The sequence below is a fragment of the Pecten maximus genome, chromosome 12 (assembly GCF_902652985.1).
Source record: "Pecten maximus chromosome 12, xPecMax1.1, whole genome shotgun sequence".
Lineage (NCBI taxonomy): Eukaryota > Metazoa > Mollusca > Bivalvia > Pectinida > Pectinidae > Pecten > Pecten maximus.
This window is the reverse complement of record NC_047026.1, coordinates 26,608,834-26,635,812: the sequence shown is the minus strand read 5'-3', so window position 1 is coordinate 26,635,812 and position 26,979 is coordinate 26,608,834. Positions and strand designations below refer to the sequence as shown.

At 37.2% G+C, this 26,979-nt stretch overlaps 1 protein-coding gene across 1 annotated transcript; it reads right to left on the bottom strand.

Annotated features, from left to right (window-relative positions):
* Positions 1–79: 79 nt before the first annotated feature.
* Positions 80–26,765, bottom strand: LOC117339405. Its single transcript, XM_033900972.1, has 12 exons — positions 26,693–26,765; positions 21,952–22,057; positions 13,629–13,756; positions 8,662–8,827; positions 6,567–6,733; positions 5,618–5,785; positions 4,255–4,392; positions 3,843–4,019; positions 2,498–2,602; positions 2,051–2,128; positions 1,353–1,434; positions 80–1,030 (listed from the first exon to the last, which is right to left on the bottom strand). Exons 1-12 carry the CDS (start codon positions 26,754–26,756, stop codon positions 598–600), a joined length of 1,812 nt encoding a protein of 603 aa, XP_033756863.1. The 5' UTR covers positions 26,757–26,765; the 3' UTR covers positions 80–597.
* Positions 26,766–26,979: the final 214 nt, after the last annotated feature.

Sequence of the window (26,979 nt, the reverse complement as noted above, 5' to 3'; positions counted from 1 at the left end):
ACGCTCAACTTAAGGCCAAAAGTGAGGCATTGTCAAGGGGTTCATTAGGAAGAAGAAAGTTGTTAAGAAAGAAGAGAAAAGATAAGATCCCAAATTTAGTCGCCTCTTACGATCATGCAATGGGGGCAGCAGGTACAATTCTTACGCCCTACCTGCAGACACACATACAATACTTTGATTTTATTGAGATTAAGTTTAAGTTTCCAAATATTAAGCTTTAAATTCACGGGAAACATTCAGAAAACCTTCAGCTGTTTCTAACATAACAACAATGTCATCTGCCTATAGCAAAATAGATACTTTAACAAATGTACCCATGCGCTCTTGAAATATATATAACCAATATAATGAAGTTGGTCAACATTATTTTGCATTATCAATTCTTCTAAATTATTTCAATATATTGAGAACAAAATGGGTAGAGATGTTTCCCTTGTTTTACTCCGACAAAGATATGTGAGAAAATCAGTCTTAGCATTTCTAGCTTTAGTATTTGCGTACAGATTAATTGCAACATTATAATGAATATATTTCCTGTAATGAAATTCGTAAGTCTTTTTTTTCATAAACCGACGCTCCAACCGATATCATCCCTTTTTAATATTCGTGGCGTTTCTTGAATTGGTCATACTGATTTTCCTGTACAAGATCTCGTGTGTGATCGTATATGTCATTAACATCTGTGTTCCTGTCTTTCCTGATAAACGTGTCATACTCCTCTGTGTTATTCAGTTGTCTGGAGTGTGAATAAATCCCATCATTATCCGCGCGATGCCCGCCAAGTACACCGTAACCATAGTGATCAGTCGCCGTCGCTGTTGACCTTGACCCTGGACCATTAAGTTCAGCCCGCGCTAAGCTATAAACATCTTCTTCCCCTTGAGTAGAATGACCAGGTTGCGCGAGGCTGTAATCTTCTTTTCCATTGACGTTATTGGGAACACCATCGTTATGAGTCAGATCCACACCTGAATTGGATGTTTGTCGATGGGCGTACGTTACCATGTGTTTGGAACGGTTTCCCCTTTTCCTATTCAATACACAAAAACAAGGCATGCTATTACAGGCTGTCAAAGGGGTTTATATAAGAAAACATGTGTTCGGTTTTATTGTATATATTGATGCAAATACAATGTTTATATCAAAATAGTCAGTAATGTATAGCACTGTCGTTATGGTGTAATGGTAAATGCTAGTGTATTGTCGTGCAAGGTTGCTGTAGTCTTAATATAATTGTAATACACGTGTGCTTACCATGTGAACCGTAAACAGTGCGGTATTGACCTTCTCAAAGAGGAGAAATTTTATATTGAGCGGGTGGTCTTGTTTTGTCGGAGTCTTACAATGTATACCTTTTATAATAAAAAGCTGCAAGGACCAGCAAAATGATGACAATGACTGACAGTCCAACGAAAATCGGCCAAAGTAACGGACCTGAAATAAAAATTAGAAAAAACAACAATAAACATCACAAGCCTGATATGATTTCGGTAAGAAATTGATATACTGAATATCACGCTGTGCCTGTAACTGATGTAATGGTCCTCTTAAGCTACACTACTGTAAACTATACGGTGAGCAACCCTTATATACTGAACGTTAATTTCAATATATTTGTTTTTACCTTCTGACTTGTTAGTTTGTATTATTGACTTGTTAGTTTGTATTATCGCCTTCGGCTTTGTCATTTGTTTGTCATTGCTATTCTTTGTTGTGTTGTTATTAAACAACGAGAAAATACCAGAAAAATTTACAAAGATACTGGAGTATCAAGTATATCGAGGCAAGAAAAAACAACAATAAAACGAACAAGACATCAAAGGAAGAGCCATGTGAAGCCCCTTCCCTCCCTTAATATCGGCATCGGGACCAGGAGCTCAGGAAGACAAAGCGTTTCCGACACCGATACCTAAAGGACCCACACTAGGTTTCCTGTGAGTCTTATGTAGTACAATGATAAAGTATTGATGGCAGTATAGATATTCTGGGAGAAATATTACGGCTCAGATTATTAAAGTTTTGATGGAAGGACATGAAAATGACTGCTTACTCGTTGATAAGGGATCCGTGTCCACTGCTTCGGGTCGATAGAACGGGAGACAATTGGAATCAGTGGTATTGGCAGTGTCTGGTGAGATGGAGTTATAAGACAATAAGACAAAAATATACCATAATTAATACGCATAAGACAGCTGATTTAAAAGTATTTCATGATATTATTCTCAGAACTTGTTCGCCGATTCATTATTACAAGAAGTATTTCAGAACTAACATGAATTCAGTTGAGAATATGAGATCGATTAGATTCAATTATAAATGTAAGCGAATACCTGGAATATCCTTTGACACAAAATTACACTAATTTCAATGGAAATGTTGATAAAGTCTGACAATATCGAGATCCTTTTTGAAATTCCGAAATAAACGATAAGTAACTTTTTAATCCACTGGAACAGACCGACACGGTAATCTTAGAACTGCCATGTTATCAACTTACTGTTTATAACACAAAGGGAACTAAACACCTCCGAACAATTTGTTGTGTTTTCCAGGTGCAATGTTCCTTTAGACATCATTCCGAAGGGACATAACTCTTGACGTCCTGTATTAAATAAATTTCGCATCAATATAACCAATATAACCAATAATACCACAACAAGCATTTCCATCGGCTTAGAAAATAATATTATCATCCCATATTGTAAAAAATGATATTATCATCCCATATTGTAAAAAATGATATTATCATCCCATATTGTAAAATGATATTATCATCCCATATTGTAAAAAATGATATTATCATCCCATATTGTAAAAAATGATATTATCATCCCATATTGTAAAACATGATATTATCATCCCATATTGTAAAAATGATATTATCATCCCATATTGTAAAAATGATTTTATCATCCCATATTGTAAAATGATATTATCATCCCATATTGTAAAAATGATATTATCATCCCATATTGTAAAAATGATATTATTATCCCATATTGTAAAAAATGATATTATCATCCCATATTGTAAAAATGATATTATCATCCCATATTGTGAAAATGATATTATCATCCCATATTGTGAAAATGATATTATCATCCCATATTGTAAAACATGATATTATCATCCCATATTGTAAAAAATGATTTTATCATCCCATATTGTAAAAAATGATATTATCATCCCATATTGTAAAAATGATATTATCATCCCATATTGTAAAAATGATATTATCATCCCATATTGTAAAAATGATATTATCATCCCGTATTGTAAAAATGATATTATCATCCCATATTGTAAAAATGATATTATCATCCCATATTGTAAAAATGATATTATCATCCCATATTGTAAAACATGACGTCGCCGTTAGTAACGTCGCTTCTGACAGTGGCGTAATAATTTCTAAGAGAAAAGAGTCAGTTGCTGTCAATGAAAGTAGATTTGCACAGATAATGTACAGAGGGTCCACTGTATACAGTGAATTAAATTAAAGGCTAAACTTGAATATATTTTTTAATGTTATGGAGGTATAACACACACAAAATTGGATTATTTTAATTAAAGCGTATTTTGTATTACTGTTTATATCTCCATAAAAATATTCAAGCTAATCATTAACTAAGAAATTTCAATATACATTCAGTATTTTAGATTAAATATTTCAAATTTGTCTCCAGTATTTTTTTCTTTATATATAACCATTGGAAACGCACGTGCATTGAATTGTAAAAACGATTGGACTTCTCAAAAGCAGCTATAATATACCGAAAATGTATAACTCAATTGTCACTAAATGAAGCCAATACACTAAAATATTTTATCCTATACTGTACCGATATCTTGTGAAATACTATCTATCCATATGGTTGTATTATTTCCCAAACACCCGGAGAACAACTGTTCAACTTCGTCAGATGAAGCCAGTTTCCCGCCTACGTTTGCAGCACAGAAATCCCGAGCTGATTGGAAGGTTTGAAGTGTGGACACAAACACGGCAGAGAAGGAATATTCTAAATAACAAATAAATAGTATGAATGATAAGTTATCTTTTAAATTCAAACTATGAGATAATTATAACTCTATAATACTCATTTAATGTGCTTGATATTTTAAAACATAATCATAAACATTACGGAATTGTTTTATTACACCGATTTATCTAATTATCTTCGCCAAATTATATCTGAATGAGCCTGATCTTAACTTTAACGTTCTATTCTGACCAAGGAGAAACTTTCACCCTACTCTGCTGGCATGTATTTTTTCTTGTGTCCCAAAATTCATCATCGGTTCCACATTTACACGATCTATTTCCGGTTCCTTTGCACAAGAGATTGCCAACACAGGCTTCGTTTGAGTCACAACTTCCATTTATTGAGGATTCTGAAATATATATTTAAAATTATTAGAATTCATGTCAAAACGAAATATTTTGTTTTCGGTAATACGTGTACTAACTGTTCAGATTGTATACTATAGTGTTGTTATCGCCAAACTTAATATAGATCATTGAAAACAAACTTGATACAGAAATCTATTATCCGATTCAAAACCACCGCGACAAAATAACTTGCTCATAACGCTTATTAAAACGTTTCAAATTTTCACCATCCAACCAAATCTCTCGTGTATACACGAATCCAGCACTTCCAGTTTCTGAGAAATATATTGAAAAAATTGTAAGAGGAAAACACATGGGATTACACGCAGACAACACAATGAGGGGATAAACATAGTAATGTTAATGGCAGATAAACAACACTGTATCACAGTCATCATTTTCGTTTTTTTTCTGTAATTAGTTTTTCCTGGCAAATTCGTGTTGGATCGTTTTACAAAATGTATGTTATAAAGTGCAGAAAAAAAATCGTACTTTTTACGATTTTTACAATTTATTTTTCCTGTGATGAGAGAGAGATCAAAACTTCATACAACAATTGTCTCCTCTTAGTCCCTATTGTTCCTATTCACCGTCTACGGTGTTTAATTTCAGTATAAATCGTGGTTGGAATTATTGTAATGTATTTCACTATTTGATTACTGAAAAAACATCTGCTGTACCATCATCATGGTCGGTCATTACTGTACATGTATTATTATTATTGTTTATAACACAAAGGTAATTATTGTTTTCTATAATCAGCGTAATAATCGTAGCTGCATGATAAATTACAGACGACAGAATGGTTCCATATCTTTCAATTACACCATTATGATATTCATCTTTATATTCCCAGTAGTAAACCAGATAATTTGTAATTGTTTTTTTTTTTTCCTTTCGGTATTTATTAGCCATTCTTGGGGTTGTACAAACTCAAAGTTAATTCATTGTTAAATCAAAACAGAACTGAAATGGCAAAGATTTAGCAAAAATAGGTAATTGGATATATGTTGTTTCATAAGATCGATATCAGCGGATATTAAACAATGCAATGTGAAGCATGACGTCATTGATGATGGTTTGTTTGTTTTTGTTTTGTTATAGCGTCCTATAAACAGCCAGAGTCATTTAAGGACGTGCCAGGTTTGTATGGTGGAGGAAAGCCGGAGTACCAAGAGAAAAACCACCGGCCTACGGTCAGTACCTCACTGATGATGACGTACTTACTATCTAGGCATGCCTTCTTTTCAGAATTCCAGAATGATTTGGTTTCGTTCCCACATCTGCAGACACTGTACTTTCCTCTATGTTTACAAACCAAACTAGTCATACAGCTTGTGTTGTCTGTACAGCTCGCGTTAAAACCCAGTCCTAATGAATCATCATGTCTTTCGACTTTTGACCGAGAATATAGAAAAGCAATATACATTTTCTAATACTCAAATGTTTATACAATAACTGGTATTGTGTAGCCCTTTTGTAGCTTTCAACCAATAGTTATATAAATATGATTATCAGCAAAAAAAGTATAGACCAGGTACTTGTATAATGCTTTAATAACAATAAACAGCACATAAACAGTATAGCATTAGTATAATGTTAGAATGGCTATCATCAGCATAGAAACAGTATATAACTGGTATAATGTTATATTGACGATTGTTGGGAAATATTTTATAATTTCTAATCAATTCAAACGAAATGCTGTGGTTGTGCTGAATATATGACAATGTGTTCAAAGAGACCGAATCAGTACCTATCAGGTGAAATGGATTCACAACAACGCCGGAGACACCATTGTTCTTTGTTTTTTGTTATTTTTTTCCCATGATGACTGACCGCCGTCAACTTACCCATTGGTTTCCATACTTAGTGTGTATGTTTAGCTGTTTTTAGACGTCAATCAAATATCAACTGGTTTCTTTTTCAGACATAACTCTTACAAATCAAATCGTCCTTACAGATTGGCCGATGTCTCGTTGTAACGTCCCTAAAGCTAGATCTAAACAACAGCAACTCGTTTTTATTGATTGGTAATATCAAAATACAGGGTATAGCATATATCTTATCCTCAAACATTTTATTACTAGTAATTAATAGAAACGAGCTTCTGTTAACAGAATTTGGTAGAATTGTGGAGATATAACCTGCAGAGATTGTTTATATGACATGTTACCTGTGTTCGTACACTTTACGATGACGTAGCCAGCTGTACAATTTCTCTGTTCCGTGTATCTGTGACAGTTAGACAGGTGAAACTCTTTACCGGAGCAGTTATAGATGACGCGGTCCCATATTGCTGTGTCTGAATTTCTAATCGTCCCTGCTTGTGTGCTTCCGTGTCTGTTAAACCAAACGTTACATCCATATGTAGTCAAACCTGTGTAATAAGGCCATTCAAAGTGTCAAACCTGTGTAATTAGGCCATTCAAAGTGTCAAACCTGTGTAATTAGGCCATTCAAAGTGTCAAACCTGTGTAATTAGGCCATTCAAGGTGTCAAACCTGTGTAATTAGGCCATTCAAAGTGTCAAACCTGTGTAATAAGGCCATTCAAGGTGTCAAACCTGTGTAATTAGGCCATTCAAGGTGTCAAACCTGTGTAATTAGGCCATTCAAAGTGTCAAACCTGTGTAATAAGGCCATTCAAAGTGTCAAACCTGTGTAATTAGGCCATTCAAGGTGTCAAACCTGTGTAATTAGGCCATTCAAGGTGTCAAACCTGTGTAATTAGGCCATTCAAGGTATCAAACCTGTGTAATAATGCCATTCAACGTGTCAAACCTATGTAATTAGGCCATTCAAGGTGTCATAACCTGTGTAATAGGCCATTCATAGGTGTCAAACCCTGTATAATAAGGCCATTCAAGGTGTCAAACCTGTGTAATAAGGCCATTCAAAGTGTCAAACCTGTGTAATTAGGCCATTCAAGGTGTCAAACCTGTGTAATAATGCCACAGAGTGGCCATACAGTTAATTGTGTTACATTTGGAACTCAAACAAAGAAAAACGACCTCTAACCGATTGTGGAAAAAATATTTCATCAAGGTTTTCTCCAAATTGGTTGGCATTACTCTAAAACATACAATCAACGGAAAAGGGAACTCAACACTTACAGAGGAGAAACTTTCAGGCATGGCCGTTTTAATTTTGAAAAGGGTTTATATCATTCAAAGGCATTACCAAAATTTTGATGTGTCTCGTCCTGAATTAACGAATTGGACCAGACTCTCTGTGCGGCTTAGCATGCGCAGTCAACAATTAGAATCCGGTTGAACGAGACTAGATCTTAAACGATTCTGATAATCAATGGGATATTTAAGCCAATCAAATTCGTCCAATAGATTTACCTCTACTGGTGCCCTGTAGGGTCAGGTCGTGACAATGGTTGTAAACTCCGCGAAGGTTTCGGAGGGGCGGGGCGTTATACAGGTATCGGCATGTCTGTCTGTAGACACATTTGTACATGTACATGTAACGCCACCTCCCAGGATTATGCATGGATATCAACGAATATTTACACACGTTATCCATGACATGTTCCTGTGTCTCCCTGAAAGTCATTGTCAGTAATTTACCGGAGTTATGGCCCCTGGTACAACTAAGTGAGACAGATCTGGTCCGGACTTATCCTCGAAAAATAGTTTAACACGTTCAATAAAACTACACAAGAATGTTAGAGAATATGTAAAGATGTACATGCAGGGTTAAGCTTATCGCAGTTTAACAACAATTTCAAAATCCCAATAAAGTAATTTCTTTTAGAACTATGCTTAACAAAATTTTATGAAACTACATCGCTCTTCAGTGTCTTCCTATCTGTCTATTTCAACAAATATACACACACAGGTTTTGTGTAATGGTCAATCAATGCTTAGATGAATGTTATCTTGGTAAAGTTATATTACTTATGAACGCCTATAATTTAAGACATCGGGTGTTTCCAAAACCATTACTAGGAAACATGGTGGAGACTTCTGATTGGTCAAAATTGAGATAGTGTCTCATCGTAACCAGGTATAACTGAGACGTGGTTTATTGGCCGGTCAAAGACCTAAAACATTATAATGAAATTCATTTAACTATTGAAACTGTCTCTCTCTTCCATCGCGATTCAGGACCAAGGGTGAGAATAAGAAAGAGACTTACCAGGAAAATGGGTGCTACATGTATTTCCCAAATGCAAATGAGAGGAGGTATTACTGTAGCTAGCCTTTAGCTAACAGTTGTTTAGCTCTCACGGTTATTAATCCAAGGCGTAATCCAACTTACCCGAATCCAAATAGTTTACATACAACGTCGGTGTTGATATCCGACCAGCCATTTAAACAGACACCTGCCCACATGAAGGATCCGTCGGCATGTTTCCGGAAAACCTCAACCCTTTTTCTGCCATTGGGGGAATGCCCGGAATGGTAACCATTCAGACGAACCGCGCCTGTTTAAAATCGGATATTGAACACTTCAAGTATAAGATAAAACATGTCTTTCCGGTTACTTTTTCTGTATTTATTGCATTCCAAAAGTGTTTTTTGTAGCAAAATGAAATCATATCCACTCTTTTTCTATATAAAAAAGATACGGCACGTTTTGTAGGCCACCAAATCACCTAGTAATAGTCGTAATTGTTAATATTGGCAGACGCTACTAGTGCGCTAAGTCGACATCCAGAGGAATTTTCTGTCTTTTTGCGTCTTAAAATGATAGACGATCTCACATGAGTGTTATATTGAACTTATTAATGTAAAACAAGTTCAATAATCTGATATGCCACACGCCCTTTGGACAGTCCATATCGAATTATTGATATTCCATATTATATAGCCAGTAGTGTAAGATTCTGTTTATCACAGAACTCATATCTATGAGAAGAAATCTCCAATAATTTCTACATATTTCCATTTGCTGTACATTGTCACTATATAATTTAATTTTGCTTGTAACAAGCATTTTCATTGGCTCAAAAAATTATGTTATCATCTCATAACATAAATAATGACTGTGACGTCAGCGGAGTAATCGTTGTTCACGGGATTTTGTATTTATCGATGTGCTTTTAAATATCTGGAGCAAAATAAACATGTTAAACTTAATGAAAATGTTTCTTATCGTTGTTAATTAAATTATAAGGGTTAACTTTAATAAAAAATTTTACGTTATTGAGCAATAACACAAAAAACTGGGGTGTACTCTTTTCATAAACCGCGAAGAGCAATAACACAAAAAACTGGGGTGTACACTTTTCATAAACCGCTTCGCTTCGCGGTTTATGAAAAGAGTACACCGCAGTTTTTTGTGTTATTGCTCAATAACGTAAAAAAGATATAACAGTTAACCCTTAAATAACCTTACTAAACAAATTAGGAAGTTATCATATAACTGTCCAGTAATTTCCATTGGTGTAGTGATATATAGAACAATGTTCATGACGTAATCACTAAATGACGTCGTTTTGACTGATGTCACTATATCAAGTGTATTTTTGACGTCACGAAATTGTGTACTACTGGATTAAGAAAATGCGATTGATCAATGCGAATGTGTATCCTCATGAGGGATTATACTGATTAAAATGTTGAAATCAAATTGATGTTTTCCACAATCTACTTGTTTTGACGGGAATGATCGACCGTAGTCGTGACGTCACAAGAGTAGGCCCCATTGACAGCGCGAAATTTGACTTTGTATCATAGATGTGTCATATTTCATTCATCTTGTCCTTGGAATATGTTATGAAGAGCTGACCTCTTCCAGTAAGAACCCATGTTGTTATCTAGTAAGAACATGGGTTCTTATTATGACCTATTTCCCAGTGTTGTAATTATACACAGCATGTACTGGGGTCATTTTGCAACACTGTATAACAAGCTGTCTAGGTTGCCATGTACTTTTAAAAACAAACACACATTTTTCAGTTTTTTTTTCGATACATTTAATTTTAATAACTTTGAACATTGCTATTTCAGTGCAATTTTAACAAATCATTTCAAATTGATTGTCACTGTACAATTATTAAGGTTTAATTCATTGCTTTTAGACGTACCTGTGATCTCAGTCTTTATTTCATTTGTGTCACTGGCTCCAAAAACGCTCAGAGCATCCTCAAAAGACATTTTACAATGTTTAGATGGAGGTTCTAAGAGGGAACTTATTTCCTTTTCCTGTACAGAAGATTTTCTCTTATAATCCCGTACTGCAGTGCTCCTGTGGCCAGTTCGTTGCATAATAAGTTGTTTGTCTACTCCGTCCTGGAATAGTGATGTGGCACAGGTTCTTTTCCCGGAATGATTGGAAAAGTTTCCTTGGATCCCCGCTTTTGTACACATCGTTTTCACAATCGTCGAGAGTTTGTTAACACCGACAACCTGACTGGAAAATTTCATGTCTTTTCCCTGAATCGGGCGCCTATAGAATGTTCCCGTTTTCCCAACCTTTTCGAGATAAAGTTCATATAGATCATACAGTGACCGGTCGCTTCTCGCCTCAGAATAATGTTTCATACATTTTGGCTGTATCTTTCTTTGATTTAACCCGCCAGCAAAGTTTTTTGACGTTCTACCTTGAAATTCAATCAAAGTTCCCAACTCGTCTGCCCCCAACACAAATTGTTCACCGCATAATATACGATGTTCATCCATTCCACGCAAACCAAATAGTTTACAGTTGAAATAAAAGACAGTGTTTAACAAAGATTGGGACGACTTACCCCCTAACTGTTCTTTTTCCCACAATACGTTTTCATTTTCCAAAGAAATTGGATCAGCTTCCTTTTTCCTACCACCGATTCCACGCGATGTCAAATCTTCCATCCTTGCGTCCAGCGTTTTCCGAAAACCCTGGAATCTTAAATCTCCTGTATCCAAATAATTCATGCTGATCACACCATTCTCTCTTAAATATCTCAGTAATCCTGATACTAGTTGGTAAAGACTGTTACCTGGATATTCTATTCCGTCCTGTCGCCGACATTCTATCACAAAGCATGATAGGTAATGGTTCATCTGTAAATCATTCATGGTAAGAAGGCCAGGGACATCTCTGCTTTTTGTCCATTCGTCCCATGCACGTTTTGCCCAGTTTGTGTTTTTTCTCGTATTTCTGTTTTCCTTTGACTTTATAAAGTCCTGTATATATTCCGAATCAACGGGCGGTCCGAAACGTGATTTTGTGTTTTCCGTGGGTTCCGGTCCTTCTTTGGGTAATTCCACGTTAAAACTTCCAAAGGAATAGTCCTCTAGGCCTAAATCCAAACTTTCAGAAATTGCATATCTGTCAAGAACTTGTGACAGATTAACGTCGTCCAAGTCATCAAAGTCATTCAGAAAATAAAAATAAAAATTCTTTACAAAATCCGACATTTAAATCAGCGTGTTTGGCATAAAAATGTGAGTAGGTGGCTAATTATGTAATCCAAAATTTGATAAAAAGAATGATAAATCAAAAATCAAAACCAACTCAGGATTGACAGAAGAAATAGCCAATCATTTTCAAATAGGCGTGTCAATGTGTATCATCAATCTGGATTAACAGAATCAGTAGCCAATCAGAATAAAGTAGGCATCACCAACCCAGGAGTGAAAGATTCCTATGCTAGCTAGCCCAGTGTACATTTTAACATTGTAGATAATTGAACATTGTTCTCGATGAAAGTAATATGTCGCATCTATGATACAAGTAGGTTACACAATAGTTTACTCGTTCTTCAGGTATAACCCACGCGGCACTCCGTGCCTTGTTGGTTATATTCTGAAGAACTCGTAAACTATGGTGTAACCAATACCTGGAATGCGATATCGCTGCTACAGGTTGAATGTAAGAAAGTCTTCAGAGATTTAAAACGGAAATATGTGTACATCTATTAAACCGCCTTTTTTGAAAGTTGTCCTATAATTCTTATAGGATGGCAGACAAATTATTCATAATGAACACGCGTTATACAGTTTTCTACCACATTACCCCGTGTTATTCAACTCTCAGACAATCAGTTAATCATTACAGCTGTTGATTAACAATCTGTTTATACCACACGTGGTATAAACTCTGTACGCATTCTGATTGGCTAACACGGTGAACTTTGACCCAAGCTGCAATTGTTATTGACGTCATCAATAATCTAATGACGTCACATCACCGGGTCCCGGACGTCACCGGTACACTTTATTTGCATACGCGAAATTACACTTGGCCACGTTTCCCTTTGATTCAAGCCGATATTATTGTGGTAGAAACAGGTCACACGACTCGAGATTGTTGGATATGGAATTTATTTCCCACTCGTAAGTTATTTTTTAAAAGTTGCAAAAAACACTCGCTAAAGCTCGTGTCTTTTGTAACTTTTAAAAAATAACTTACTCGTGTGAAATAGATTCCATATCCAACAACCACTCGTTGTGTAACCTCTATGTCTACAATCCTGTGAGAATTATAGGAATATAACTTATCAAAGAAGGCAGTTCAATGCTTCAATAACGTCGTCGTTCGACTCGCGTGGAATAGTTTTCTCAGCAGAGACAAATGTGTGACGTCATGAATTATTTATGATTCACAATAGTTTTATTACATATGTGTGTCCTACCATAGATCATAGTAAGTAAAAAAATATGACATGGCCATCTTACATGACAGAACGGGTCAATCATATGATAAGTAGTATCTACATATTATTGAAACTTTATTGAATAAATAACAGATAAAACATAATTCAAAAGTAATATATATCCAGTTTTAAGGTAAAAAAACTCAATGTTCACATATTGAGGGAATTACAGAAAAATGGCAATTAAGTATAATCATAGACAAATCACCTAAATGTCGACATTGGAGTGTTTTGCGATTTTGATGAAATGGTACGTAGATTTATTCACCACAAACTAAATAGCTATAATCTTAACTGTATTAACACGATTCCTGTTTTTGTATTAAACAAAATAGTCGCTATTTCCCGGCCTCTGACTGGTAGAACATATACGTATTACTCAGTTTCCACCAGATAAATTATAGGCTGGTGTTTAAACCTTCGTTTAGGTACGGATGAAATACACCAAGAATTACGTCGTAAGAATGATTGTTCTAGTCGAGTTATATATACTTAGTAGCTTGTCAGAAACAAACGAGAGCAAAGACCTTCGGAGGTCCTTCAGTTTTATCTACATGTATAGGTACATCCTGTTGATAGACTTGTAAAATGCCGGGAAAATAAAAACAAAAACAAAACAATTAAGTGTATCTGAGGTACTTACCATCACATATTACACTAACGTTACACGCGTTTGTTGAAACATGTTGTGAATGATCGCAATCACCCAAGTTTCCTCTACAGTTGTTTGGGATAGGATTTGGATTGATGATTAACTTTTCTTTCCTCCCTCTAAAACGAAAATAACAAAACACTTATTACATTTCTATTCTGCTCTAGAAAAACGATTATCACAAAAAAAAAAGAAACTAATGTTATCTTAACAGAAGTGCGTTTGAAACTGGATAGAAGCGCGCGAGGGGTCTTACTGTGGGAAGAAACAGGAGTACCCGGGGAAAACTCACGTGGTCGGGCAGGTGACCCCATACCTTTCACGTCCGATCGGGGAATCGAGCCCCGGTCGTCTAGGTGAAAGGCATTTGTGTTACCACGGTGCCATCCGACCACTTCTGGCTACTTCTGTTGGAGTACACACCAATATTTACATTTGGTTGGCGAAGTCACAATATAAATTAACTTTATAGATTTGCAATCATTGAGAGCTTATAACTGACGCCCAAATCGTGACATTATTCAATAACGATTTTAAGGCCACGTGGCGGATTGTTATTATTTTAAACTTTAAGATAAGGCATCTGATTAGCTATAAAAAGATTTGTTCACTTCTTACTCATCATGTTTAATGAAAAATCACACTCCTGCCCACATGTACCAGTGTTCTATGACTGACATGTATCAAATATTTTCAAGTTGCTGTTTATCATATGTACATTGTAAGTGATTGTTTTCTGCTCAGTACTCCATTATTTTAGATTTCTAGTATACTAGTAGTGTTAACTATGTAAGGTATCTATATAACTCAGTTACTCGTTCTGGGGCCCATCCATGTACGTTGAGTCCTTTGATCACTTCAGCAATTGTTAAAGTGTAAAGTATATCTCATTTTAGCAGTGGTTCCCCCCGATATTATCAATATTTTACAAAAATACCATTCGCATGATGTTTTCTGTGAATTTTTAAGGAACGGTGTTTTATCAAACAAATGTCAATGGAAGCGTTTAGTCGATGACCACGTAAGAAGCCATTAACGGTTTAATCTTTGTGAAAGAATGAACGCCGATAGCGACTTTTTAATATAATGAATTACAACCATATGTCATATGGAAACTAAGTACTTTACGGTTTCAACAATATGTTTTAAAAATATTGTCAATCATTGTGCTGATATTGATAATAAAAATACATAATTGTGTCATTATTGTGGATCTATACACAAAGATACTTGTATATATATTTTACAGAGTAAACACGAGAGCTGGTCACGTAATAGCTTTGTATGTGAGCATTCAAGTACACACTACATAACACTTATCGGTGGTATTCTTAGTTATGATTGATCCCCATACGACCTGGAGGACTTTAGAATAAAATCCATTGTTATCATTACTCCTTCAACACAAGTGGCGTCATGTAATTTAACGTTAGATAGATATATATTTGAGTAGACAAACATTTTATTAGTCTTTCCTGTTATACATAACATTGCATTTAAAAATAGGCTGGCTGATTAGTGGATCTAACTTCTTGTCAAAATATTGTTTGTAATTTATGAATTAATCTTGTGATGTGTATTACTACAACTGAAATCAGTGTACGGCTGCTCTTTTAAATTTGATTATAATATTGCGTGATTGTATCATATACAGCTTGTGTAACATGGTGTATTAAGCACCAATGTATGACTATATCGTTTAACTTCTTCCAAAGGGTTCTACTCAATTTTTGATTGTGAGTTATGCAACAGTAATACTATACATAATAATAATGTTATACATAATAATATATTATACATAATAATAATGGTATACATAATAATAATGTTATACATAATAATAATGTTATATATAACAATAATGTTTATACATAATAATGTTATACATAATAATAATGTTATACATAATAATAATGTTATACATAATAATAATGTTATATATAACAATAATATTATACATAATAATTAAATAAGTATTTATATAATAATCCGAATTTTTATGTTAATGACCGTAGCGACCAAACAACAACTGTTCTGAATACATTATGACAAAATTAGATGATCTGACCACACGGGGACATTGTACGATGTTTACTTGCCGAAATATACGCATTTTAATTCCAATCCAAACCGCCTCACAGCTTCGGGTCGCCATCTTTGCTCAAATCAAAACATCTGTGCGTTTGAAAGAGTCAGTACTGCAAAGCTTCTAAATGATCTTGTGTTACAAATTTTTAGATTATAATAGAAACGAAATATGGATTTTAAAATAATTTGATTTAAATTACTTATGCATTAGGTTAGCGAATCGTAGCAATTATTTACAATGCACTCTAACGTTGTACTTACTACTGATCACAATGTTTTTATTTAGACATTTTCTATATCTTTCGCTTCATATCATTTTAAGAATATTGATTTAGATTTCCCAATAATTTCGCGGGAAATGCATTTGATGACGTAACCATAAGTCTACCGAGCCCCGTTCGATTTGCACTCTTCTAAGAAGATCGTATTCCGTTATATGTAAATCGAGTAAACCGGGAGAATGAAAAAAAAATAAGCAAGTTTTTAAGTTTTCTCAAACACGATGACACAAACATGTGCATGTATGTGTTATAAATCATTCTCTAGTGAAACTCATCACTCGCACACTTAAAACATGGTCGCCGCCATCTTGGAAGATAAATCTTCCAGCTCTGAGACGGAAGAGTAGAAGATCTTCCAGAAGCAGAAGAGTTACAAATCGAGTGACCAGAAGATATATTCTAGAATGAGAAGAGTGCAAATCGAACGGGGCTCAGGCTATAGAATCAGGCATATTTAGTCGATAAATGGAGGTTTGGAGTGGATAACACTTCGGTCCATTAGCTGTATGATATTTCTTGGCGTCGGTTATTAGAACGTGACACGGAAAGCACAACGATACTAAAAACAGAAGATCATTGAACATTCCCGGATTATTTTCGCTATTTTTGAGACACCAATGTGCTAAAATACAACGGAAAGTAACACAGATTTAATTCATAGTTATCGTATCGTAACCTATGTAGTTGGGCTAGACCTACTTTCGTTTTACAGTTTCTTCTCTTCTTCTTTGGTTATTAAACCTCCGTCAAAAATGACGATTACGGTTACGGATATGGTCATAAAAATAATTCATATTCTGATCCATAGTCGATCTAATTACTTAATTGCGGGATATTTCTATCAAGTATATTTGTACTTCTCATGTACAGGGTGCATCTTTGTTTAAAATTGACTGGTCTGCAGGTCCAGAGACATATATACAGATATATGTCTATGGCAGGTCTGATCTGACTCCCTAAGCTGACCCCGACCACAGGGCCACGTTAATATCGTATCCTTTTGTAAACACCTCATAATAAATGTATCAACGGCAGAATCGTCTGGATTACAATTTTTACCGTTAAAATACTTTAATATATAAATACTTATTACCGGTTAGCTTGTAATGTTATACATAATAATAATGTTATACATAATAATAATGTTTATTTTACTGTGTGATGCGTGTAATCCTCTTTATTACACTGTTGCAGGATTGCTTCGTACCACTCGGGACCACTAGCCCTCCACCTCTGGGTTGCGAGTTCGAAACCTACGTGGGGGCAGTTGCCAGGTACTGACTGTAGGCCGGTGGTTTTTCTCCGGGTACTCCGGCTTTCCACCACCTCCAAAACCTAGCACGTCCTTAAATGTAAGCGGGCTATCTGATGAAGCGGTCTATCTGATGAAGCTGGCTATCTGATGAAGCGGGTTATCTGAGGAAGCGGGCTATCTGATGAAGCGGTCTATCTGATGAAGCGGGTTATCTGATGAAGCGGGCTATCTGATGAAGCGGACTATCTGATGAAGCGGGTTATCTGATGAAGCGGGCTATCTGATGATGCGGGCTATCTGATGAAGCTGGCTATCTGATGAAGCGGGCTATCTGATGAAGCTGGCTATCTGATGAAGCGGGCTATCTGATAAAGCGGGCTATCTTATGAAGCTGGCTATCTGATGAAGCTGGCTACCTGATGAAGCGGGCTATCTGATAAAGCTGGTTATCTGATGAAGCGGGCTATCTGATGAAGCGGGCTATCTGATGAAACGGGCTATCTGATGAAACGGGCTATCTGATCATGAGGAAGCGGGCTATCTAATTATGCGGGCTATCTGAGAAAAGCGGGCTATCTGATGAAGCGGGCCATCTGATGAAGCGCTGATGAAGCGGGCTATCTGAGGAAGCGGGCTATCTAATGAAGCGGGCCTTCTGATGAAGCTGGCTATCTGATGAAGCTGGCTATCTGATGAAGCGGGTTATCTGATGAAGCGGGCTATCTGATGAAGCGGGCTATCTGAGGAAGCGGGCTATCTGATGAAGCGGGCTATCTGATGAAGCGGGTTATCTAATGAAGCGGGCTATCTGATGAAGCGGGCCATCTGATGAAGCGGCCCATCTGATGAAGCCGGCCATCTGATGAAGCGGGCCATCTGATGAAGCTGGCTATCTGATTAAGCTAGCTATCTGATGAAGCGGGCTATCTAATGAAGCGGGCTATCTGATAAAGCGGGCTATCTAATGAAGCTGGCTATCTGATGAAGCTGGCTATCTGATGAAGCGGGCTATCTGATAAAGCTGGTTATCTGATGAAGCGGGCTATCTGATGAAGCGGGCTATCTGATAAAGCTGGCTATTTGAGGAAGCGGGCTATCTGATGAAGCGGGCTATCTAATGAAGCGGGCTATCTGATGAAGCGGGCTATCTGATGAAGCGGGCTATCTGAGGAAGCGGGCTATATGATGAAGCGGGCTATCTGATGAAGCTGGCTATCTGATGAAGCGGGCTATCTGATGAAGCGGGCTATCTGATGAAGATGGCTATCTGATGAAGATGGCTATCTGATGAAGATGGCTATCTGATGAAGCGGGCTATCTGCTGAAGCGGGCTATCTGATGAAGCTGGCTATCTGATGAAGCTGGCTATATGATAAAGCTGGCTATCTGATGAAGCGGGCTATCTGATGAAGCGAGCCATCTGATGAAGCGGGCCATCTGAGGAAGCGGGCTATCTGAGGAAGCGGGCTATCTGATGAAGCGGTCTATCTGATGAAGCGGGCTATCTGATGAAGCTCGCTATCTGATGAAGCGGGCCATCTGATGAAGCGGGCTATCTGATCATGAGGAAGCGGGCTATCTAATGATGCGGGCTATCTGATGAAGCGGGCTATCTAATGAAGCGGGCTATCTAATGAAGCGGGCTATCTGATGAAGCGGGCTATCTGATGGAGCGGGCTATCTGATGGAGCGGGCTATCTAAGGAAGCGGGTTATCTGATGAAGCGGGCTATCTGATGAAGCGGGCTATCTGAGGAAGTGGGCTATCTGATGAAGCGGGCTATCTGAGGAAGCGGGCTATCTGAGGAAGCGGGCTATCTGATGAAGCTAGCTATCTGATGAAGCGGGCTGTCTGATGAAGCGGTCTATCTAATGAAGCGGGCTATCTGATAAAGCGGGCTATCTGATGAAGCGGGCTTTCTGATAAAGCTGGCTATCTGATGAAGCGGGCTATCTGATGAAGCGGGCTATCGAATGAAGCGGGCTATCTGATGAAGCGGGCTATCTGCCGAAATGTTTTCCAAAAACATATAAAGTGCGCGCTATACGGAATTTGTCAAATACAAGATAAAAAAACTCAGAGTTCGTATACAAGAAAACAAACTAAGTGTACAAATAGACTGGTTTAATTAACATTGGTGTATACAGTTATATATATCGGTATTATGAGGGTGGCGTTAGTATCCAATTATAAAATGAAATAAAATGATGTGTGTCCTGTTATTATTATATATCGTGTGTGTTTGTCTGTTAGGGTGTGTGTCTGTCCGTTAGGGTGTGTGTTTGTCTGTTAGGGTTGTGTTTCTGCCCGTTAGGGTGTGTCTCTGTCCGTTAGGGTTGTGTGTCTGTCCGTTATGATGTGTGTCTGTCCGTTAGGGTTGTGTGTCTGCCCGTTAGGGTATGTGTCTGTCCGTTAGCGTGTGTCTGTCCGTTGGGGTGTGTGTCTGTCCGTTGGGGTGTGTGTCTGCCCGTTAGGGTTGTGTGTCTGTCCGTTAGGGTGTGTGTATGTCCGTTAGGGTGTGTGTCCGTCCGTTAGGGTGTATGTCTGTACGTTAGGGTGTGTCTGTCCGTTATGGTGTGTGTCTGTCCGCTATGGTGTGTCTCTGCCCGTTAGGGTGTGTGTCTGTCCGTTAGGGTGTGTGTCTGTCCGTTATGGCGTGTCTGTCCGTTAGGGTGTATGTCTGTCCGTTGTGGCGTGTGTGTGTCCGTTAGGGTGTGTGTCTGCCCGTTATGGTGTGTGTCTGTCCGTTAGGGTGTATGTCTGCCCGTTAGGGTGTATGTCTGTCCGTTAGGGTGTGTGTGTGTGTCCGTTAGGGTGTGTGTCTGTCCGTTAGGGTGTGTGTCTGCCCGTTAGGGTGTATGTCTGTCCGTTATGGTGTGTGTCTGTCCGTTATGGTATGTGTCTGTCCGTTAGGGTGTATGTCTGCCCGTTAGGGTGTGTGTCTGTCCGTTAGGGTGTGTGTCTGCCCGTTATGGTGTGTGTCTGCCCGTTATGGTGTGTGTCTGTCCGTTAGGGTGTGTGTCTGTCCGTTATGGTGTGTGTGTCTGTCCGTTAGGGTGTGTGTCTGCCCGTTATGGTGTGTGTCTGCTCGTTATGGTGTGTGTCTACCCGTTAGGATGTGTGTCTGCCCGTTATGGTGTGTGTCTGTCCGTTATTGTGTGTGTCTGTCCGTTATGGTGTGTGTCTGTCCGTTAGGGTGTGTGTCTGCCCGTTAGGGGGTGTGTCTGTCCGTTATGGTGTGTGTCTGTCCGTTAGGGTGTGTGTCTGTCCGTTATGGTGTGTGTGTCTGTCCGTTATGGTGTGTGTCTGCCCGTTATGGTGTGTGTCTGCTCGTTATGATGTGTGTCTGCCCGTTAGGGTGCATGTCTGCCCGTCAGGGTGTATGTCTGCCCGTTAGGGTGTATGTCTGTCCGTGATGGTGTGTGTCTGTCCGTTATGGTGTGTGTCTGCCCGTTAGGATGTATGTCTGTCCGTTATGGTGTGTGTCTGTCCGTTAGGGTGTATGTCTGCCCGTTAGGGTGTGTGTCTGTCTGTTAGGGTGTGTGTCTGTCCGTTATGGTGTGTGTCTGTCCGTTAGGGTGTGTGTCTGCCCGTTAGGATGTATGTCTGTCCGTTATGGTGTGTGTCTGTCCGTTATGGTGTGTGTCTGTCCGTTAGGGTGTATGTCTGCCCGTTATGGTGTGTGTCTGCCCGTTATTGTGTGTGTCTGCTCGTTATGGTGTGTGTCTACCCGTTAGGATGTGTGTCTGCCCGTTATGGTGTGTGTCTGTCCGTTATTGTGTGTGTCTGTCCGTTATGGTGTGTGTCTGTCCGTTAGGGTGTGTGTCTGCCCGTTAGGGTGTGTGTCTGTCCGTTATGGTGTGTGTCTGTCCGTTATGGTGTGTGTCTGTCCGTTATGGTGTGTGTGTCTGTCCGTTATGGTGTGTGTCTGCCCGTTATGGTGTGTGTCTGCTCGTTATGATGTGTGTCTGCCCGTTAGGGTGTGTGTCTGCCCGTTAGGGTGCATGTCTGCCCGTCAGGGTGTATGTCTGCCCGTTAGGGTGTATGTCTGTCCGTGATGGTGTGTGTCTGTCCGTTATGGTGTGTGTCTGCCCGTTAGGATGTATGTCTGTCCGTTATGGTGTGTGTCTGTCCGTTAGGGTGTATGTCTGCCCGTTAGGGTGTGTGTCTGTCTGTTAGGGTGTGTGTCTGTCCGTTATGGTGTGTGTCTGTCCGTTAGGGTGTGTGTCTGCCCGTTAGGATGTATGTCTGTCCGTTATGGTGTGTGTCTGTCCGTTATGGTGTGTGTCTGTCCGTTAGGGTGTATGTCTGCCCGTTAGGGTGTGTGTCTGCCCGTTAGGGTGTGTGTCTGCCCGTTAGGGTGTGTGTGTCACTATGTAAGGATAATGAACCTCAATACAGTCTATTTATTCCAATTTTGTTTGAGGTGTACGCGTTTTGTTCTTTATTTCTGTAGCTCTTCATATTTGGAGAAAATAAAATAAAATAATTAAACATTCACAAGGGCACCACATTTATATTATTTCATCGAGTTCATGTTTTGAAATGAATAATTATTATGTGTAAAGCATATTAGATGTAACAGTTTTTGTTTGTTTGTTGTTAGAGTTTTTTTGTTTGGGTTTTTGTGGGTTTTTTTGGGTAAAAACGTATATGGAATCCTCAGGTTAACATGTACATGTATACATACTTGGATTCATTGCAGGTGTCATAGTCATTTTTGTGTGGCCAGCATACACACTTGGAGCACAAGCTACCTGCATGTTGCTGCTGACCTGAACGTCCCGCTCTAGTCACTGAAAAAAAAACAGAAAAGAAATCAAAGTAGAGAAATGCTGTAGTGAAACCACAGCTTTTTAGATATAAACAAATATCCAAAGAACGAGTTTGAAATGAAATGAATTAAAAAAAAACTATTGTAGACCCATTATCAGTCCATTGGTCTAGAGTTCAAATACGACAGAATATGCTGTAATGTCTTATCACGTGGCTAGTTGGTGTCTTCCCACTCAGCCAACATATCCTAGTTTAACATGGGGGGTAGGAACAATAGAGAACAATAGGCACTAATTACAGGTAAGTTATAGCCTGTTTTGATGACGTAATTGATTCTCAGGTTACCTGTGCTACATGTTGTTAACAGTTTGTAGATAATGTATACTAAATATATAAATATCACAAATACTTTTATATAATTAAAAAAAATATTAAAATAGAATAACTCAAATTTTCATAGATTAGTGAAAATAGTTCATTTTTCTATATCTTTCATTGGTATAAATTTTACACTTTATCATAATTATCATGTTATAACTAATTTTTCTTTGTTTTCATGGTAAATACTCAAATGTGATTGGTCGAAAAATTCTTTTCATTCTTCTATGAAAGAAATTCCGAGAATGGCGCGAAAAATGTGACGTCACAGTACGACAATTGACGTTGCGTATTGATTTGAGAAACAGAATCCCATTTAAAACCAGTAAAATTGTACATAAAACATGTTTTAAATTAGAAAATCATTTTCAAAAATTAATTATAAGCGTTGATGTACGCGGATTCATACAGAAGTTTGCAAACAAAATTTGTTTCATACCCCGATGAAACTAAAAAAATGACATCAATGCTTAATTATAAACAGAAAATACATTTGTTAAATTTTAACCTTTACATTGAAAGGACACATTATCAATAAGTTTAAGTCAACGTTACCTGTTTCATGGTGATATATAACAGGTATATATACATGTAAGAGAAAACGATTAAAAACAAAACACTTTAAATGACATTTTAATTGTTCAAGTAAAACAAACCATGTATGATCATGAAACTGATTGAATAATAAAGCACAAATCATTGAAATCACGGATAAAGTTCACAATATCACCAAAGTTACTGTGTAATCACTGCATGATACAGGTATATCGGCGGTTCTCATATACGCAGTCTTCACATACGAAATTATTCATGTAATAAATAGTTCAATCTTATTACGACAAAGAAATACTAGTCTATATAATTGTCACTTCCTTTAACACGAGTATACGCTAATCGTAATCCTAGCAAGTTCAAGTCACTTTATGAAATTGAATGTTAAATTACACTTGTATATACTGTTTAGAACACACATGTTCAATTTCTCAAAGTATATCATAATCACTTATGTCCCGCTATGAAATTGAATGTTAATGTTCAGGAAACACAAGTATATGATACACGGGTATATAATTGTCATTATCCTGGATTTATTACTCCAGGTGGATAAGATGTGAAGCTGTATCACCATATGCGGTCACATCCATCGTGTTGTTTCGTAGTCTCTATCTTGAGAGTCTGGAGTCTCCATTCCAGTTGTTTAACAATAGTTGTAAGTTCAAAATCTATCAGTAATACATTTTTCCATAATTTAAATATTGTTGTGAGGTTTGGGATTGTCACTCTCTCGGTAACCCAGATGAACAGAAAAAAAAGCTTCAGTTAGAAACTACTCGAATTATTTACTGGTTTGCCATCTTATGTAAGTAGAAATGCATTACACTCTAAGAGCGGTTTAGAACCGCTTGCTAATCGCTGTTCTGTAATAAAATCTGGAACTCTACTGCAAAATTACTAAAACTTCAACTCTACTGCAAAATTACTAAAACTTCAACTCTACTACAAACTTCAACTCTACTACAATATTACTAAAACTTCAACTCTACTACAAAATTACTAAAACTTCAACTCTACTATAAAATTACTAAAACTTCAACTCTACTACAAAATTACTAAAACTTCAACTCTACCACAAAATTACTAAAACTTCAACTCTACTACAAACTTCAACTCTACTACAAAATCACTAAAACTTCAACTCTACTACAAAATCACTAAAACTTCAACTCTACTACAAAATTACTAAAACTTCAACTCTACTACAAACTTCAACTCTACCACAAAATCACTAAAACTTCAACTCTACTACAAAATTGCTAAAACTTCAACTCTACTGCAAAATTACTAAAACTTCAACTCTACTATAATATTACTAAAATTCAACTCTACTACAAAATCACTAAAAAACGTTACCTCATTTAATCTCAGAAAACTCAAAACAAAATTCTCTTCATCAAATTTCCTATTTAAGCTGGCTAACTTACAATTTTCCCGACCTTGGAAGCAACTAGACTTTGAGATATGATAAAATGTTTCTTACCCAGTATTCAAATTATCACTTTTTATTATAAAATAATATTTTCCCCACTTTCTGATTAGCTAAAATAGTGTGACGTGATTCCTGATAAAAACTCATATTAACCGATCTTGCAAAAAAGCTGGTAAACAAATGTTGGTTGACTGAGTGTTTGTAAAGATAGAGTAATTATGAGTTGTTGTCCCTTACAGGTATTGTCCAAAGGTGTAAAATATCTTGCACGCTTTTAAAACATAACAAACAATAATTGATTGTTAAAATATTAAATTATCGCAATAATTAATGTATTGAATGCATTTTATTATATTAGTTTATTTTTGATTGTGTAGTATTTGAAATTTAAGATTTGATTAGATATTTACATCATGGACCAGCCCTCTAACATTAAATGTACAAGTGTTACTTGCATTCATTGCGTGATTATCAAAAATCAAAACCTTCATTTTATCATAAAACTATTAAAACCTTTTGATTCCGATTATTACATAGTTTTATTAACCGGAAGCAATATCAAGTTAATCAAACAATGTAACGACCTTATCAGAAGGCTGTAATTGTATAAAAGTCATTGGAAAACAAAAAACTCACATATCCCGTGCCAGACCAAGAGAGAAATGTTGTACTTTAGATAAAGACCTGATCCAATCACATTGGATAGATTACCGTCACTACCATCATAATTAGAATCTATATCATATCTGTAATAAGTATATATAGACCAAAAACTGTACCGAAACCTGAATGATTTCACACCACTAGACTTGCAGCTATTACTACATAAATGTAATGATTCACTAAGCAGTATATTCTAGACAGTCTCTCGCACAGGAAATATGTCATCTTGTAAAAATGTGCAGTCAAATCTACACGAACGACTGCATGTTGATAACGATGTCCTACGTGTATCTATAACGACCGATGGTGTCTGTATATTTAAATTCCGTATATTATTCAATTACGCAACTTAAAATGAACTTTTCAGGGTATTTGATTTTCATTCGTATTAAGGGCGTTTTTGTATTATAAGAGTTTTTATTAAGTGGGTTGGATTGTATTTCAGGGGCCGCGGTGGCCGAGTCGTTAAGGTGTACCCGACACTTTATCACTAGCCCTCCACCTTTGGGTTGCGAGTTCGAAACCTACGTAGGGCAGTTGCCAGGTACTGACCGTAGGCCGGTGGTTTTTCTCCGGGTACTTCGGCTTTCCTCCACCTCCAAACCTGGCACTTCTTTAAGTGACCCTGGCTGTTAATAGGACGTTAAGCAAAAACAAACCAAACTGTATTTCATTTGCTTTTATTATCAATATAAATATGAGATGATTAACTCCATCCCGTTTTAACAATGTATTATTGTCATCCATTAGTTTGTATTCGTGTCCTCTACACTGTACTGTTTACGGGAATAAGAAATTGTCATTGTCCTGATGTTCAGCAACAAATCTTGATTGGTACTGTATTGTACAGTTATACAGTTATCTGTCTATAACTGATTTTCACGAGTCTTTTTCAACTGTATTGCTAAAACAACGCGTCCCGTAGTGTTAATAGTCAGCTTTTCCATACATTTTGTGAGTCTTCTATGAACACAGGACTTGGGGTCCGCATGGAGATTTGTCACTGGTCATACCTGCTGATAACCTCGCTGTGCTACTTTGTTGTTCAGAGAATAAATGAGAATTATTAAACCCGTTTTAAAACACGTTATAAATTATCATTAGGTATTTGATGTAAAGACTATAACGGAAGCCAGGATCTCTGCCCTGAATGAGGTATGATGTTTGAGTGTCATTTTGAGTTTGGGTCTCGTTGTAGTAGTTGGTGACTACCTCACTGAACAAAACACGGGAGAACCATTATATGCCGCCCAGAGAAACCAGGGTAACGTGTCTTGGCCAAGGACACAACCACGACAGCACATACAAACCGACATCTCGGATCTTTACCTGAGCTATCACGGCCCACGAATCAGAGACAGAAATGTATTAAAATGTCACAAAGCTAGACACGAGAAAGACGTTTTAGTGCATGGACGTCGTCTTAACACTATGCAGCAAGGTAATCCGTGCAATGCATGGGTTTTGAGACAAATATACAAATTCCGTAAGGACAATTTGGAAGATAATATAAAGTGAATGTTAAGGTTACCTGACGGTCAGGTAATTATAGACAGCAACGTTAATTAGTCTGTTGCTTAACTAAACCATACACACAGACAAGTGTCTATTGTTTTGTATTGCTTACCTTGTGATGATCTTGTTATTGGAATCGTCACAAGAATGACAACACAAAAACAAAGCCCCGCCATGTTGGCTATCCTCGTCCTGCGTTGACACATTATGTACGAGTTATGAAACCAGGATGTTAAAAAGTACTTCACAACAATCGAGTATGAGCTTGCTTTTTATTGTTTTAAGTCCACAAGGACCAACTTCCGTCGAGATATCTTCCGCGTGCTGCTAGATGTACCTGCTTGTGATCCATTAACAACGCTCAGATTTGATGAGATATGGTTTGTTAACGCTATTGAG